Source organism: Panthera leo, chromosome B1 (genome assembly GCF_018350215.1).
Source record: "Panthera leo isolate Ple1 chromosome B1, P.leo_Ple1_pat1.1, whole genome shotgun sequence".
NCBI classification, from domain to species: domain Eukaryota; kingdom Metazoa; phylum Chordata; class Mammalia; order Carnivora; family Felidae; genus Panthera; species Panthera leo.
In genome coordinates, this window is record NC_056682.1 from 84940059 (window position 1) to 84952526 (window position 12468).

Sequence of the window (12468 nt, forward strand, 5' to 3'; positions counted from 1 at the left end):
GTCTCCTTGCTCTTCTTCAAGCACAGCAAATACAATCTGGCCTCAAGGCCCTTGTGTTCGTGCTTCCTTCTTCCTGGTACGACCAGTCTCCCAAATAGATACATGGGTTCCTTACTTTGAGGATTCTGTTCAAAGGTCATGGCATCACAGCAGCTGATCCTGATGTAAAATAGCACCTTATATAAAACAGGTCGCCCTTTCTCACTGCTGCCATTTTTTCTATAGCATTTGTTACTACCTGCCATAACCTAAAATTGAAAGAATTTGTTTCTTCCATCCCAGAATAAACAAAAGCAAAAAACTTACTTGCTTTATTCCCTAGTGTACTCCCAGCTCAGTGTGTCAAGTAATGCTTCTGGAAGGAAGGAAGGGCTGTGCAGGAGGAGAAACCTTAGCACAAAGCTGGAAACTGATTACTCCCCCTAAAAAAGTGGACTTTCGACTTTTTATTTTATCATTAACTGGGTTCTAGCTTCTCTACAATAGCGGCTGTGGAAACCAAGATCTTATAGACAGATTATCATTACTTTTTGGTGGTTTTTTTGTTTGTTTGTTTGTTTTGAACCTTATAAGAGCAAGTTGCAGACAGAATGCCTCATCACTACTAAATACTTCACAGTACATGTGCTCCTACAAGGACCTTCTTCTCCAAGCTATAATATACTCATCCAAATAGGGTAATCAGCATTGATAAGACACTGCCATCCAGCCCACAGGTCTCATTCAATTTTTGCCCAAATGTTTCTTTTTCCTTTATGGTCCAGGAGCCAATCCAGGATCATTTGTTGCATTTAGTTGTCATGTCTCTTGAGTCTCTTTCAATTTGGATCAATTAGTTCTTCTTTCTGTCTCTCATAAGCTCAAGAGTTTTAAAGAATGCAGACATTTCCCCTTATGGGATGCCTCTCAGCCTGGGTCCACCCAGTGTTTGCCCACGTTCAGATACAGGCCATATGCTGTTGGCAAGACTTGTGACAGAAATGATGCTGTGCTCTTTTCAGCACAGCACACGGGGAGCCACGTGGTGTAACTCATTCCACGACTGGTGATGCTCATTTTGTTCACCTGGTCAATCTGGTGTTTTCCAGGGTTCTCTTCAAAAAATTCATGATTTCCCCCTTGTAATCAATCCATATTTTTTCAGAAGATACTTCAGGACTAGGCTAACATCCTGCTGTATGTCAAACATCCACCCACCACTCTGAGCATCCATTGAAGACTCTAGACTCGGGTGGCTCAGTCAGTTAAGCACCCGGTTTTGGCTCAGGTCATGATCTCATGGTTTGTGAGTTGGAACTCTGCGTCTGGCTCTGTGCTAACAGCTCAGAGCCTGGAGCCTGCTTCAGATTCTGTGTCTCCCTCTTTCTCTGCCCCTCCCTTACTCGCACTTTGTCTCTGTCTCTCAAAAATAAATAAACATTAAAAAAACAAACTCCAGACTGAATTAATCAACACTACTGAATGGTGACTTTCAATTTTCATCAATCTTAATAGCTCGAAGTCAGCCATAAGGAAGAGCTGTCTCTTCTCCCCGTATATTTATTTATTCTATCAATATTTATTGATTAATTTATATTAACACAGATTCATAGATTCCTGTTTTATTCAACAGGTTATAATCAGTTACTATCATTCTTTATTTTGACACTCAAATTGTCCCAGATTTGGCCAGTGGGAGCTCCATCCAGCTGGCTCATATGTCCTTTTGGCATGTTCCCATCATTCTTTGAGCACTGCCCTGTAAGAGTTCCAGACTTACTCTGGACTTTCCCAGCTCAAGCCCTGGTTCCTTTTACTGGAGGAAACCAAGATCTGTTGGCCACTTGATGTAACCATTGCTTCTAGCTTCTGAATGAAGAGAGCTATGGTGTATATGTGTGTGATTTCACACCTACTTTTAATCTAATCCAATGCCTCAGGGTTCTTCAGGGTTTCCTTTCTTTCCAGATTTGTAAAATTTTTTCCAACACTAAGAAACCTGTCTCCCATTATATTCAATATTTTACTTATTTGCCCACTGCTCCTGTAATTAATCAATTTCCCAGCCAGGATGCTGCCTCCTTGACCCTGTCATCTCTCCAGGTTCTAACTTTTCTAAGAGAAAGAAAGGATAAGCCATAGTCATGCATTCTTAACGATACAGATTCTCCAAGTGTTGTGGCTGGAGAAAAACTGCTAAGAGATAAAAAGGTTTGGGGAACCACCTTGGTTTGCTAAGGCATCTGTACAGAAACTAGCTGGGAGTTTTCAGCCAATGGACTGTTCCCTCAGATCTCTGGTGGTTCAGGGACCAACAGCCAGGCAATCTCCATGCCTGCCTCCTTGGCATTAGGTACTATAAAAAGCACTGTCCCAATTGCCTAGAATCCTATTTTCTAAAATGAGCAAGTCAGGAAAACACACAAAACCAGCACATCAAATACCATAGAGACAAATTCGTCTAAGTAGATCTCCTTGTGCCTGCTTCTAATTTGGTATAGCTGGGGCTCCTTGCTCTCCCAAACAGCCACCAGCTGTTTGTACTGCTTCTGGGAAAAGAGAAGTTGTGCTGGGGACTGTTATTAACAGAAAGCTGTAAACATGCTAAGGTCTTACGGAAAAGGTGGACGTTGGTTTTTATCACCGAGTCCTGAGTTCTCTGAAAGAACTCCAGGTGGGACGTTTAATGCGAGTGACTGAGAACCATAACATATATTATGTAGTTTTCTACGGCAGGTACCTCAAGTCAAGGAAACTGTTAAAGTAGAACAACCATCCGAACACTGAAATGATAAGGGGCTGTGCTGTGTCAGTTTTGAGAACATTCTTCTAAAGGGGCTGTGGTCTCCCCTGACTAGTTGTGATCTCTACATATACCTGGAGAACACACCATAAATAATAATAACCCAAAGAAACCTTCCTTGCCTGCTGACTTTGTTAGTCCTGTGCTACCAGTCACGACACCCCAAATAACCACAGTGGAGAAATAGCTCACCCAGTTTCTTATACAGAAAACACCCGTTCTATAAGAAAGCGTGTCACCTGTTTGCTTCCAGATGGGAGGAAAGAAACACTTGCCTTTACTCCAATAGAGTGGTCCCTAGACCAGCAGCATTGGCCTCCCCCGGCAACTTGTCAGAAAGGTGTATTCTGGAGCCCTAACCCAGATTTAGTGAATCGAAAATTCCGTGGCAGGGCCCATCAGTCTCCGTTTCAACAGGCCCCACGTGATGCTGATACACACTTCTATTTGGTAGTCACGGCCCTAAGATAGCCCCGGTGTGATGTTGTTAAGTCCTCGCTACCAACTTGCCCTACCCTTTAGACCTAGGATGGATAATTAGGGAGCTCACTTCGGCTCTTCCTGCAAACGCTAAGGCTGTTTACGAGAGGCGCCTTCTTTGGCTATACTTAACGCGCAGGAAGTCGTTCCTGTACTCAAACGTCAAGGGGTCGCTTCCCCCTTTGCCTCCACCTGGACCAAATCAAAGATCGCGTTGAATTTGAGACCGGCAGGGGTCGCTGCTGCCCATCAAGAGAGACCGAGGGAGCGTGGCAAGCGGAGCCCAGAATCTTTGACATCACACTAAGCTCCTCCTTGCACGCACACATTATACACACACACAAACATATACAGACACACACACAGACCGCGTTCTCCCCTCTGTCTTCTCTCCCACTGCCCCCAGGTTCCCCTCCACCGGCAAGTGTGTCCCCGGTGTGGCCACCCGGCGGAGCGAGGAGCGCAGCGCCCACAGCTCGAGGGACCCGGCACGCGGCAGAAAGCGACCGCCGAGCCGGCAGCGGGATCCGCTCGCCCGAGCGCTCAGCGGCGGCGGCCGGGACACCCTCGGCAGCACCCCGGGCTTTGAGAAGCCGCGCCCGCCCCCGCCGGGGCCGGAGCGCGCGGAGCCGCCTCCCCGCACACTCTTGGGGCCCCTGCCACCCCTATGAGAGAAGCAGAAGCCGGGCCAAGGAGCTGGACACTCGGCAGCTGGACTCCTCCGCAAGCCCAAGCGCCTCCTCCACCCGCGCCCCTCAAGCACCCGTGAAGCGAAATGCTACCGCCAAGCTCCAGCTGAAAGGGGAAGGGGCCGGCGCCATCCCCGCGCTCGGAATCCGGCCCCCGCGGCGGCTGCGCGTCCCGGCCGCGGGCCCGCGGGCCCGGGAGTGAGCAGGAGGAGGAGGAGGAGAGGCCGCCGGCCCGGCTTTGGCCGGGGCCGGGGAGGAGGGACGGGGCGGGGGGAGGGCGCGGGGGGCGGGGAGGGGGCCCCGGCGGATAAAGATGGCAATGTCTCTCATCCAAGCGTGCCGCAGTCTGGCTCTCTCAACATGGCTGCTTTCCTTTTGTTTCGTGCATCTGCTCTGCCTGGACTTTACCGTGGCTGAGAAGGAGGAATGGTACACCGCCTTCGTGAACATCACCTACGCGGAGCCCGCGCCGGACCCCGGGCCCGGAGTGGCGGGCGGCGGCGGCACCGAGCTGCACACCGAGAAGACTGAGTGCGGGCGCTACGGGGAGCACTCGCCCAAGCAGGACGCGCGCGGGGAGGTGGTCATGGCTAGCTCGGCCCACGACCGCCTCGCCTGCGACCCCAACACCAAGTTCGCCGCCCCGGCCCACGGCAAGAACTGGATAGCCCTCATCCCCAAGGGCAACTGCACGTACAAGGATAAGATCCGGAACGCCTTCCTGCAGAACGCCTCCGCGGTGGTCATCTTTAACGTGGGCTCCAACACCAACGAGACCATCACCATGTCCCATGCAGGTAAGTGGCCCGGGCGGGTGCGCGGCGGACGCGGGCGGGGGGGAGGGGAGCCCCAGGGGATGGAGGCTCCGAGAAGGATCCAGCGCCCGCCTTCTAGCTCCTTTCTGGGAGGTCTGCGCGGAAGACGCATCTCTGTTCCTCGGACCTATTAAGTTTTGCTTTGCGTTACTTCGAGGGGGTTTACAAAGAAGGGAGGACTAATCGGATCGCGGGGGAAGGAGGACCAAGACCGGAGAGTGTGTTCGGATTAGACAAGTGTCGGACGTGGGTTAGCTGAGGTGGGCTAACTTCCGAGAAGGATCTGGAAGGTGAAGTTTGGGGGCAGGGCTCACGTATTGTCCTCAGTTGTGGACCTGCTCCGCACCTGTTTGGAACCAGTAGATCTGATAACTCAGCTCTGCACCCGTGTGTGCATCAGGTATACTACTGATGCAGGCGTTTCTGTGTCAGGCGGTGGGTAGGGTTACTGGTGCTGGCAGCTCACCGCCGCTAACTTCCTCCTTCAAGTCAGGTTTCAGCTCTGGGAGATTAAGAGTTTCCCCCCTGCTGGGTTGACGTACATCATAAATAATAATAAAAGTCCTGTGCTCTGTGGCAGTCGGAGAAGCTGACAGGGAGACACGATGGTAAATAATCCTCAACCTGCCAAGAAGAGCATGGTGGCCATAAAGTTATGCCTACTTTTCCAGTATTTCATTATCCTTTGCCTGAGTGGGAGGTTAAATATGCTGAAGATTTTCTTTCCGGCAAGAATGAGGCGATTTCAGGGTAGAAAGAATAAGCTTTTCTTAATGATTGCAGGGTGCCAGGGCTAGAAATAGATTACTGCCCCAAACTCGTATTTATTTACCCTTAGGCCTGACATGCCAGTGCTTCCGAGGTAGGAACCAAAAGAAAAAAAAAAAAGTCCTCTCCAGCCTTGTCAGCATAATCAGCTACTTTTAGCAGTCTGGCCTCCTTGAGTTGGGCCCTCCTTCCCCAGAGGGGTTCCTGGGCTGAGGCTGTGGCATCCCCAAGGAGGGGGAGGAAATAGAAATGACAGATGCATTTTCTGACAGTTGTGTAATCAAAAATGTCATTTTCTTTAAAAGCCAGGTTTTAATAAACAGTTATGCTACTGAAATGGAATACCAAGCTTTGGCTGTATTGTTGGGGGGGCGGCGGTGCATTCTTGGGGACAAGGTTTTATTCTGAGAGCTGTATTACCTGTTAATGAAGTATAGAATTGGTCTGTCCCTGGTAATCAACACCAGCTGTCTTCAACAAGGAACTTGTCAACCTTAACACAAACAGGTGGAGTGGGGAAAGTTCAGTGCTTTTAACACATAGGCCAGAAAATGCAGTCCCTTAATTAATGAAGAAGAGAGGCAGTTCACTTTTTAGAAAAGCTATGATAGAGCATTTGGGAGCAATTGATATGTTTTCTTGAGCTCAACAGTTTTGTGGTGGAACAGATTGTACCCCAACATTGAGTCCTAGGAGCACTACTTAAGCTTTATGATATTCAGGGATTTGGAGGACTATGGAAGATCACTTTAGGTCACATAAAGTATCTTTAAATAAACATTTAATATTTAAACCTTGATTTTAGGGGTTGTGAGGAGGGTTTTGTTGTTGTTGTTGTTGTTCTGTAAATTCCAAAAAGATTGTTAGTTAATTTTCGGGGTTCTTTAAATGTTTCTCTATGCATATGCATGAAATGTTAAACTTGGCTTCTTTGAACAGAAAGAGGCATCATTTGTTCCTGTCTAAAAAGGTTTTCCAGAACTGCCAACACATTGGATCAATTGATGACTTGCCTGTTCTTAAAGAAAGCTGATTTTCCATACAAATGATGCTTAGTGGGACATAAGCATAAACATAGTGGGAATAAAGGGTTTAGTAATAGTTTGAAAGTTAGAGGCTAGAAAATGTAAACAAAATTCTCTAGTTTCATTATGCTGTTTCCAAAAATGTGTTAACACTGTATTTGCTAATAGCTATGAAACTTCTAAATTATCATTTGACATATTGCCACATTAGGAGACACTTCAGTCAGAGATAGCATTGATTTTTGCTAAAGTCTCATTATAAGGAGATACATGACTGTGCAGCTTGGCAAACCCTTCACTTTCCTCTTAAATATGTTTCCTGAGTTTCAAACGCTGAGATGCCATCACTGATCTGTCTGTCCCTGTCTTTCCCTCAGCTCCAGAACTTGAAGGCTTTACTTTTTTCTAGTTAAGTTGGAGTCCTATTTCTAAATTCATCTTAGGAAATGGTATACATTTTAGATGTGGATCCGTCTTCCTAAGGATCCAGAGGATCCTTACATTTGTAAACTTTTAAATTCAGAGTCTCCAAAAAGCTAACATCAGACTTTGCATGATTTTTTTTTTTTTTTAATCTCACCTCTCCTCTAAATCCTTTATTTTTGGAACTGCTAACTTTAGGTGAGAAAGTCAGAATTTAGTTACACCACCTATCATGTAATAGGTATGCATTTGGAGTGACATGATCCCGACATACCCACTGTCTTGAAATTCAGTTAAATAGTCAGTTACCCTTTCCATATAAACTTCTTTCTGATTTTTTTTTCTTTTCTTGCTGAAATAATTTTGGGTTTCTGCCACTTCTGCAATTATGGTTTCTCATTCACAAAGACACAGATTCTCCTTGAATACACTAGTACTTTTACTGTGTAACTGGTTTTTGCAAATCTTTTTGAAAAATATGACTGCTTTATTGAGAAAGAATTCATTTACAATTCGCACATTTAAAGTATGCAATTTAATGGCTTTTACTCTGCTGAGAGTTGTACAACCCTCACCACTAATTCCAAAAAGAAACCCTGTGTGCATTAGCAGTTACTCCTCTTTCCTCTCCAGACCCCCAGCCCTAGGCAATGACTAATCTACTTTCTGTATATTTGCCTATACTGGATATTTCCTTTACAGATGGGACCGTGCTTACATCTGTAGCTGGCACATAGAAGTCAATAAATATTAACCCTTAGAAGCACTGTATACACTGATACGCTTATCCATAAACTGGATCAAAAGAACTCTAGGCTGCACTGAGGCCATAGCGGCCCTGGGGAAGAGCTCTTTATTGACCCTCCCATGCTTTGAAGACCAGAGCAGTTGTGCTGGTTCCTGTCTGGCTTCTGGGATTGGAGACAGAGTGTTCTACCTCCCTCTGTTGGTTGTTGAACATTTAAGGATTCTCCTGTTGCATTTGTGCTTTGTCTTGGCTTAAATTGTAATCTCATCCTAGCAGGGACCTGTATGGTCAACAGGGTAGATCTATGTGTATGGAGACAGTTTGTGACTGGGTTGTGACATTGTAGGAATGATTCTTTTTTTTTTTTTTTTCCTTTCTTTAAGAGCGTGTATTTACTGTCTTTGTCCTTTGCTAGTGTGCAGACAGAGGGAAATGAGAAAACTAAACATCTATCTGAATGGAAGAACTTTTGAGGGACTTGGTCCCTAATAGTACTTAGAGATGGAGGAATGGAAAAGGTGCTTAAGCTGGTTAGAGGGTAAGCTCAGCTTGGTGAGGAGGAGCCCAGGATGAGATCTATCCCATGTATTCTAGCACTTGTCCAATGTGGGAGGAGAAAACAGGAGGTTTACTGACACTTTCTTGTGTCGGTGTGTGCTAAGAGTTTTATTTTTTAATTTGTTTTTAATGTTTATTTTCGAGAGAGCACAAGCAGGGGAGGGGCAGAAAGAGAGGGAGACAGAGGATCCTAAGTTGACTCTGTGCTGACAGCGGCGAGCCTGATGTGGGTCTTGAACTCACAAACCACAAGATCATGACCCCAGCCGAAGTCCGCTGCTCAACTGACCGAGCCATTCAGGCACCCCTAAGAGTTTTAATTCATGGGTTCTTGCTACATTTGTGGCCGTTATTTTAATTGGTAAAGTCTACCTTTGCCTTAACCTCTTTAAAGGAACTAGCTGCTATAATTACTTTTTTATGGGACTCATAATTTTCTAGAATGTGTTTTACATTTTCCTTTAATTGGTATGTTTGCATTGACTCTTTTCTTTAGTATATTGTGGTTCTCTCTTTGAGAAGTGATAATATTATTGCTTCTCGGCCTTTTGGCTAAGATCAAGTGAGAAGTGATAATATTGGCCATGTAGTGCCTATTTTGTGTGAGGCATGTCATAGGAACCTTATGTGTATTAGCTCATTTAATTCTTACAACAACGCTTAGATGGGTACTATTATTACCCTGACGTACTGAGACCTAGAGGAACTGAGGACCTAGATACGAGAGGTAACTTGGCCATGAAGGTGGCAGGTGGTGGAACCAGGCTTACAAACCTGAGTAGTCTGTCTCCCAAGTCTGTGCTTGCAACTACTGCTCTGTATTCTCTCTCAATTTGAAAGGACACTGTAAAAACTATGATTTAATGCATACAGGAAATGATCTAAAGTGAGTTCTTCAGAATACTCTAACAAGTCTATAGGCTGAATGCCCTGTTGACTCACACACTGGATTTTTGTGATGGGATAGACGGGACCTTCTGCTTAGGGCTCTCCTCCTCCAGATATCCCTCTGAGTAACTGGCTTTGGGTCAGTCACTTTTTCTATTCTGGACCTCCGTTTTCTCTCTCTGTAAAATGAGAGGTTTGGATTAGTTGATATCTAAAAGCTGTTTGAACTCCATAATTCCTTATATATTCAGAAATCAAGCTGTTTCTACTAAAATCCAGATTTCTGCCTTTTCTTCATCACAAAAACTGACCGCAGGGACCCGTGTCCCACATGGCAACAGGCAGCTGGAGCAGAGAGTGGCTGGCCATTGATATGGGCAGTGTGCTGGTTAGTTGGCCCGGCCCCATCTCTTATGGTCTGGCTCCTGGCCTGTGCCACTTATTTTGCCCCTGCCTCAAGCCCAAGGCCATTGTATTTGGGGCCCCAGCTTTATGGAGTCAAACCAGGGTCAGTGAGAAATTACAGAAAGCCAACTTTTTCTAGTAAAGGGAAGTGTTCACAAGGATAGAAGAACCGTTCATAAAGGGGAGAGGCTTCCTTGGGAGGTGAAGCTTTCTCTTGTGTTCAGATTGAAACTGAACGAGGGTGCTGTGGAGTTGCTGAGTGCGAGAGTCACGCACAGGCTTCCACTGGGTGATGCCTTAAGGGTCTTCTGGAGCCCAAGCACTCATGATTCTCTATCATTTGGAAATTTAAGAAACCCTTGAGCCTCAGTTTTCCACTTAGCTTCTCTGTATGCATCTTAAGAGAAAAATATCATTTATGCTTGGTCTTAATCTCCCAGGCCAAACCATCTCACCCTCCCCATTTAGTATTTATATACTTATTTATTCGGCACTAAACTACCTCTTCACTGGTCTCTCTAGTGGCAGCCAGACATCCAAGAGCCAGGAATTCCAGACTCTGTTATTAAAAGCCATAATTCAGTGTCAGAGTTAGATAACATTCTTGGCAGTGTAACCTAATATGGCCTGGGCATTTCAAGAGACCGTATGACTTGTTTACTAGTTTGGGTCATAGAAAGACCAATCTGGGGGATTTGGAAGGAATCTTACCTTCTACCCTTCCAGCCTTTCGTAAGAATTCCATCCTTCTCTCTCCTGATGTCTCTGTTCTTAAAAGTCCCCAGGCTTCTCAAAAAGGAAGGAATTTATGACCACAAAATCTGGAAAGATTTAGAAAGAACCTGGGACTTTTTAACTTCGCTTCCTAGTTTTATAGAAAGGAGGAATTATGCTTCTGATGGGATGTTAATTTGTCTAGGACCCAGCCTCCACTTTTGAAAAGGACATTAGCCGTTGTCATTGCATTTCTGGACCTAAAACTTAGTATATGAGGAATTTAATATCTTGATAGCCCCTGAAAATCTTCAGTTTATCCCTAGAGGAGATGCTTTGCCTTGTATACACTCTAAAGAGGATCTTCACTTACTGCTGCGTGAGTTGAAGTGATGCTGGAATTCAGCGCAGTTGATCGTGTAAATTGAGAGATGCTAAATTTGAGTTAAAATGAAATTCAAATCCTATTCAGATGATCTCCGCTTTTAAGGATTTTGTTGGGAACATAAAACCCAGAGGAAAAAAGGCCGCCTTGTGCTGTGTGATTGTTCTCCACTAAGCTACAATTATGGTGGTTCTGTTCAATGGAAACCTTGTCTATAAGTATAATGTAAGTTTTTATTTTAAACTCTGAAGGATCATTCACTTGACAGTTCAACTGAAGTGTGGCTTATGGATTGGAGTCAAAGTATTTTATGATTATGTTTCTAGTCCTTATTTTTCTGTGACAGGAAGGTTGAATTTCTTTTACTTCAAAAGTTTTGGTGATAAATTGATTTCTGTAAGTATCTTAAAAATTTTTTGTCTATTCCATAATATATAAGTGGTATTTAGAAAAACTTTTTCAGTAGAAATAAGCATCATTTGTCATAAAGTTAAGGCTTATGCATTAGACTGTTAGCTTTTTTTGATATTAAATATGTGAATATTTCATAATATAGGTTAAAGATTTTTAGAAATAATTTTGTATTAAATATATGGCTCATGCATGTCCTTTCCCTTGGCAAAGATATATAATGAGTACATGGAATACATATTTTAGGTAAGATCCAGGAAATGTTTTTTAACCAATTCGACCTGGTATTTCTCCATCATAAATGGCTTTTTACATAGTCCACTTAAGCATTACTGAAAAGGCAAAGATTTGAGATTTTCCCAAGAGCTGACATGCACAAATGCCTTTTTTTTTTTCTCCTTTAATTTTTTCCTTTGGTCCCCCCTTTCCACAGAAGATATTCATGTGGCCATTCTGTAGCTATGAACTAACTAAACCTACATCTGGAATGTAACTACAGATGACCCAAAGAATAGTGGAATAGGATAGATGTTTTCTCCTTTATTTACCAGGAAGCTGCTGGAAATGTTTTTCCTCCCAGATACCCACCAGACTGGCTGCCTCTCTCAGATCCCTTCTCTAATGTGACCTCACCACGAAGGCACTCCCTAGCTACTCTATTTAAAGTAGCAGCACCCCTCCCCCACTCACCATCCTCCACACTCCCTACCTCTCTCTCTGCTTCATTTTACTTCTCATTAACATGTTTGTTGTCTGTCTCCTCCCCCGGAATATAAGACCCACAGGAAGCAGGGCTTTTAGACATCTTTTGTTCATCACAGAGTTCCCAAAGCCTAGAAGAGTCCCTGGTGCATGGAAAATGCTTAGTAAATATTGTTAAGATCTGTTAAATAACCCGGAGACTGGAAAGATGGACTGTGTCAATGCATTGGTCTCTCATGTCATGAAGAAATATTCTGTGACACTAACATTTTTCTTAGCTTTTGACTTACATAAGGGAAGTCAGGGAGATTCTAATTTGATTCTCCCACTGAAATGTTTATCCTGCATGTAGAATGTGGCAGGAAGTAGGTGCCTGGTTCATGTCCTTGGTGTAAAGGGAAAAAAGACATAAGCAGAAGGGTCTCAAAAATAAGTTGCAAATACAATTCTGTACATGTGTTTCTTGTCCTGCTGTTTTAGAAAACACATATCTTTTTCTCTTCTTTTAAATGAGAGACATATGCCTTATAGAAAAACTTGAAAATATGGAACATTTAAAAAGAGGGAAGATAACAAAAACCACCCTTAACCCAACCACTTTTTTTTTTTCACTATGTGGATACATATTTACTTTTACCGAACTGGGGATATATTACGTGTTTTGTGGCTTTTTAA

General features: G+C 44.2%; 1 protein-coding gene across 1 annotated transcript in view; it reads left to right on the forward strand.

Annotated features, from left to right (window-relative positions):
* Nucleotides 1-4264: 4264 nt before the first annotated feature.
* Nucleotides 4265-12468, forward strand: part of RNF150 (ring finger protein 150) — a 251657-nt gene continuing 243453 nt past the window's right edge. The window contains exon 1 of the mRNA XM_042935429.1: nucleotides 4265-4748. Coding sequence (XP_042791363.1) covers nucleotides 4265-4748 — 484 coding nt within the window. The remainder of the gene's footprint in view (nucleotides 4749-12468) is intronic.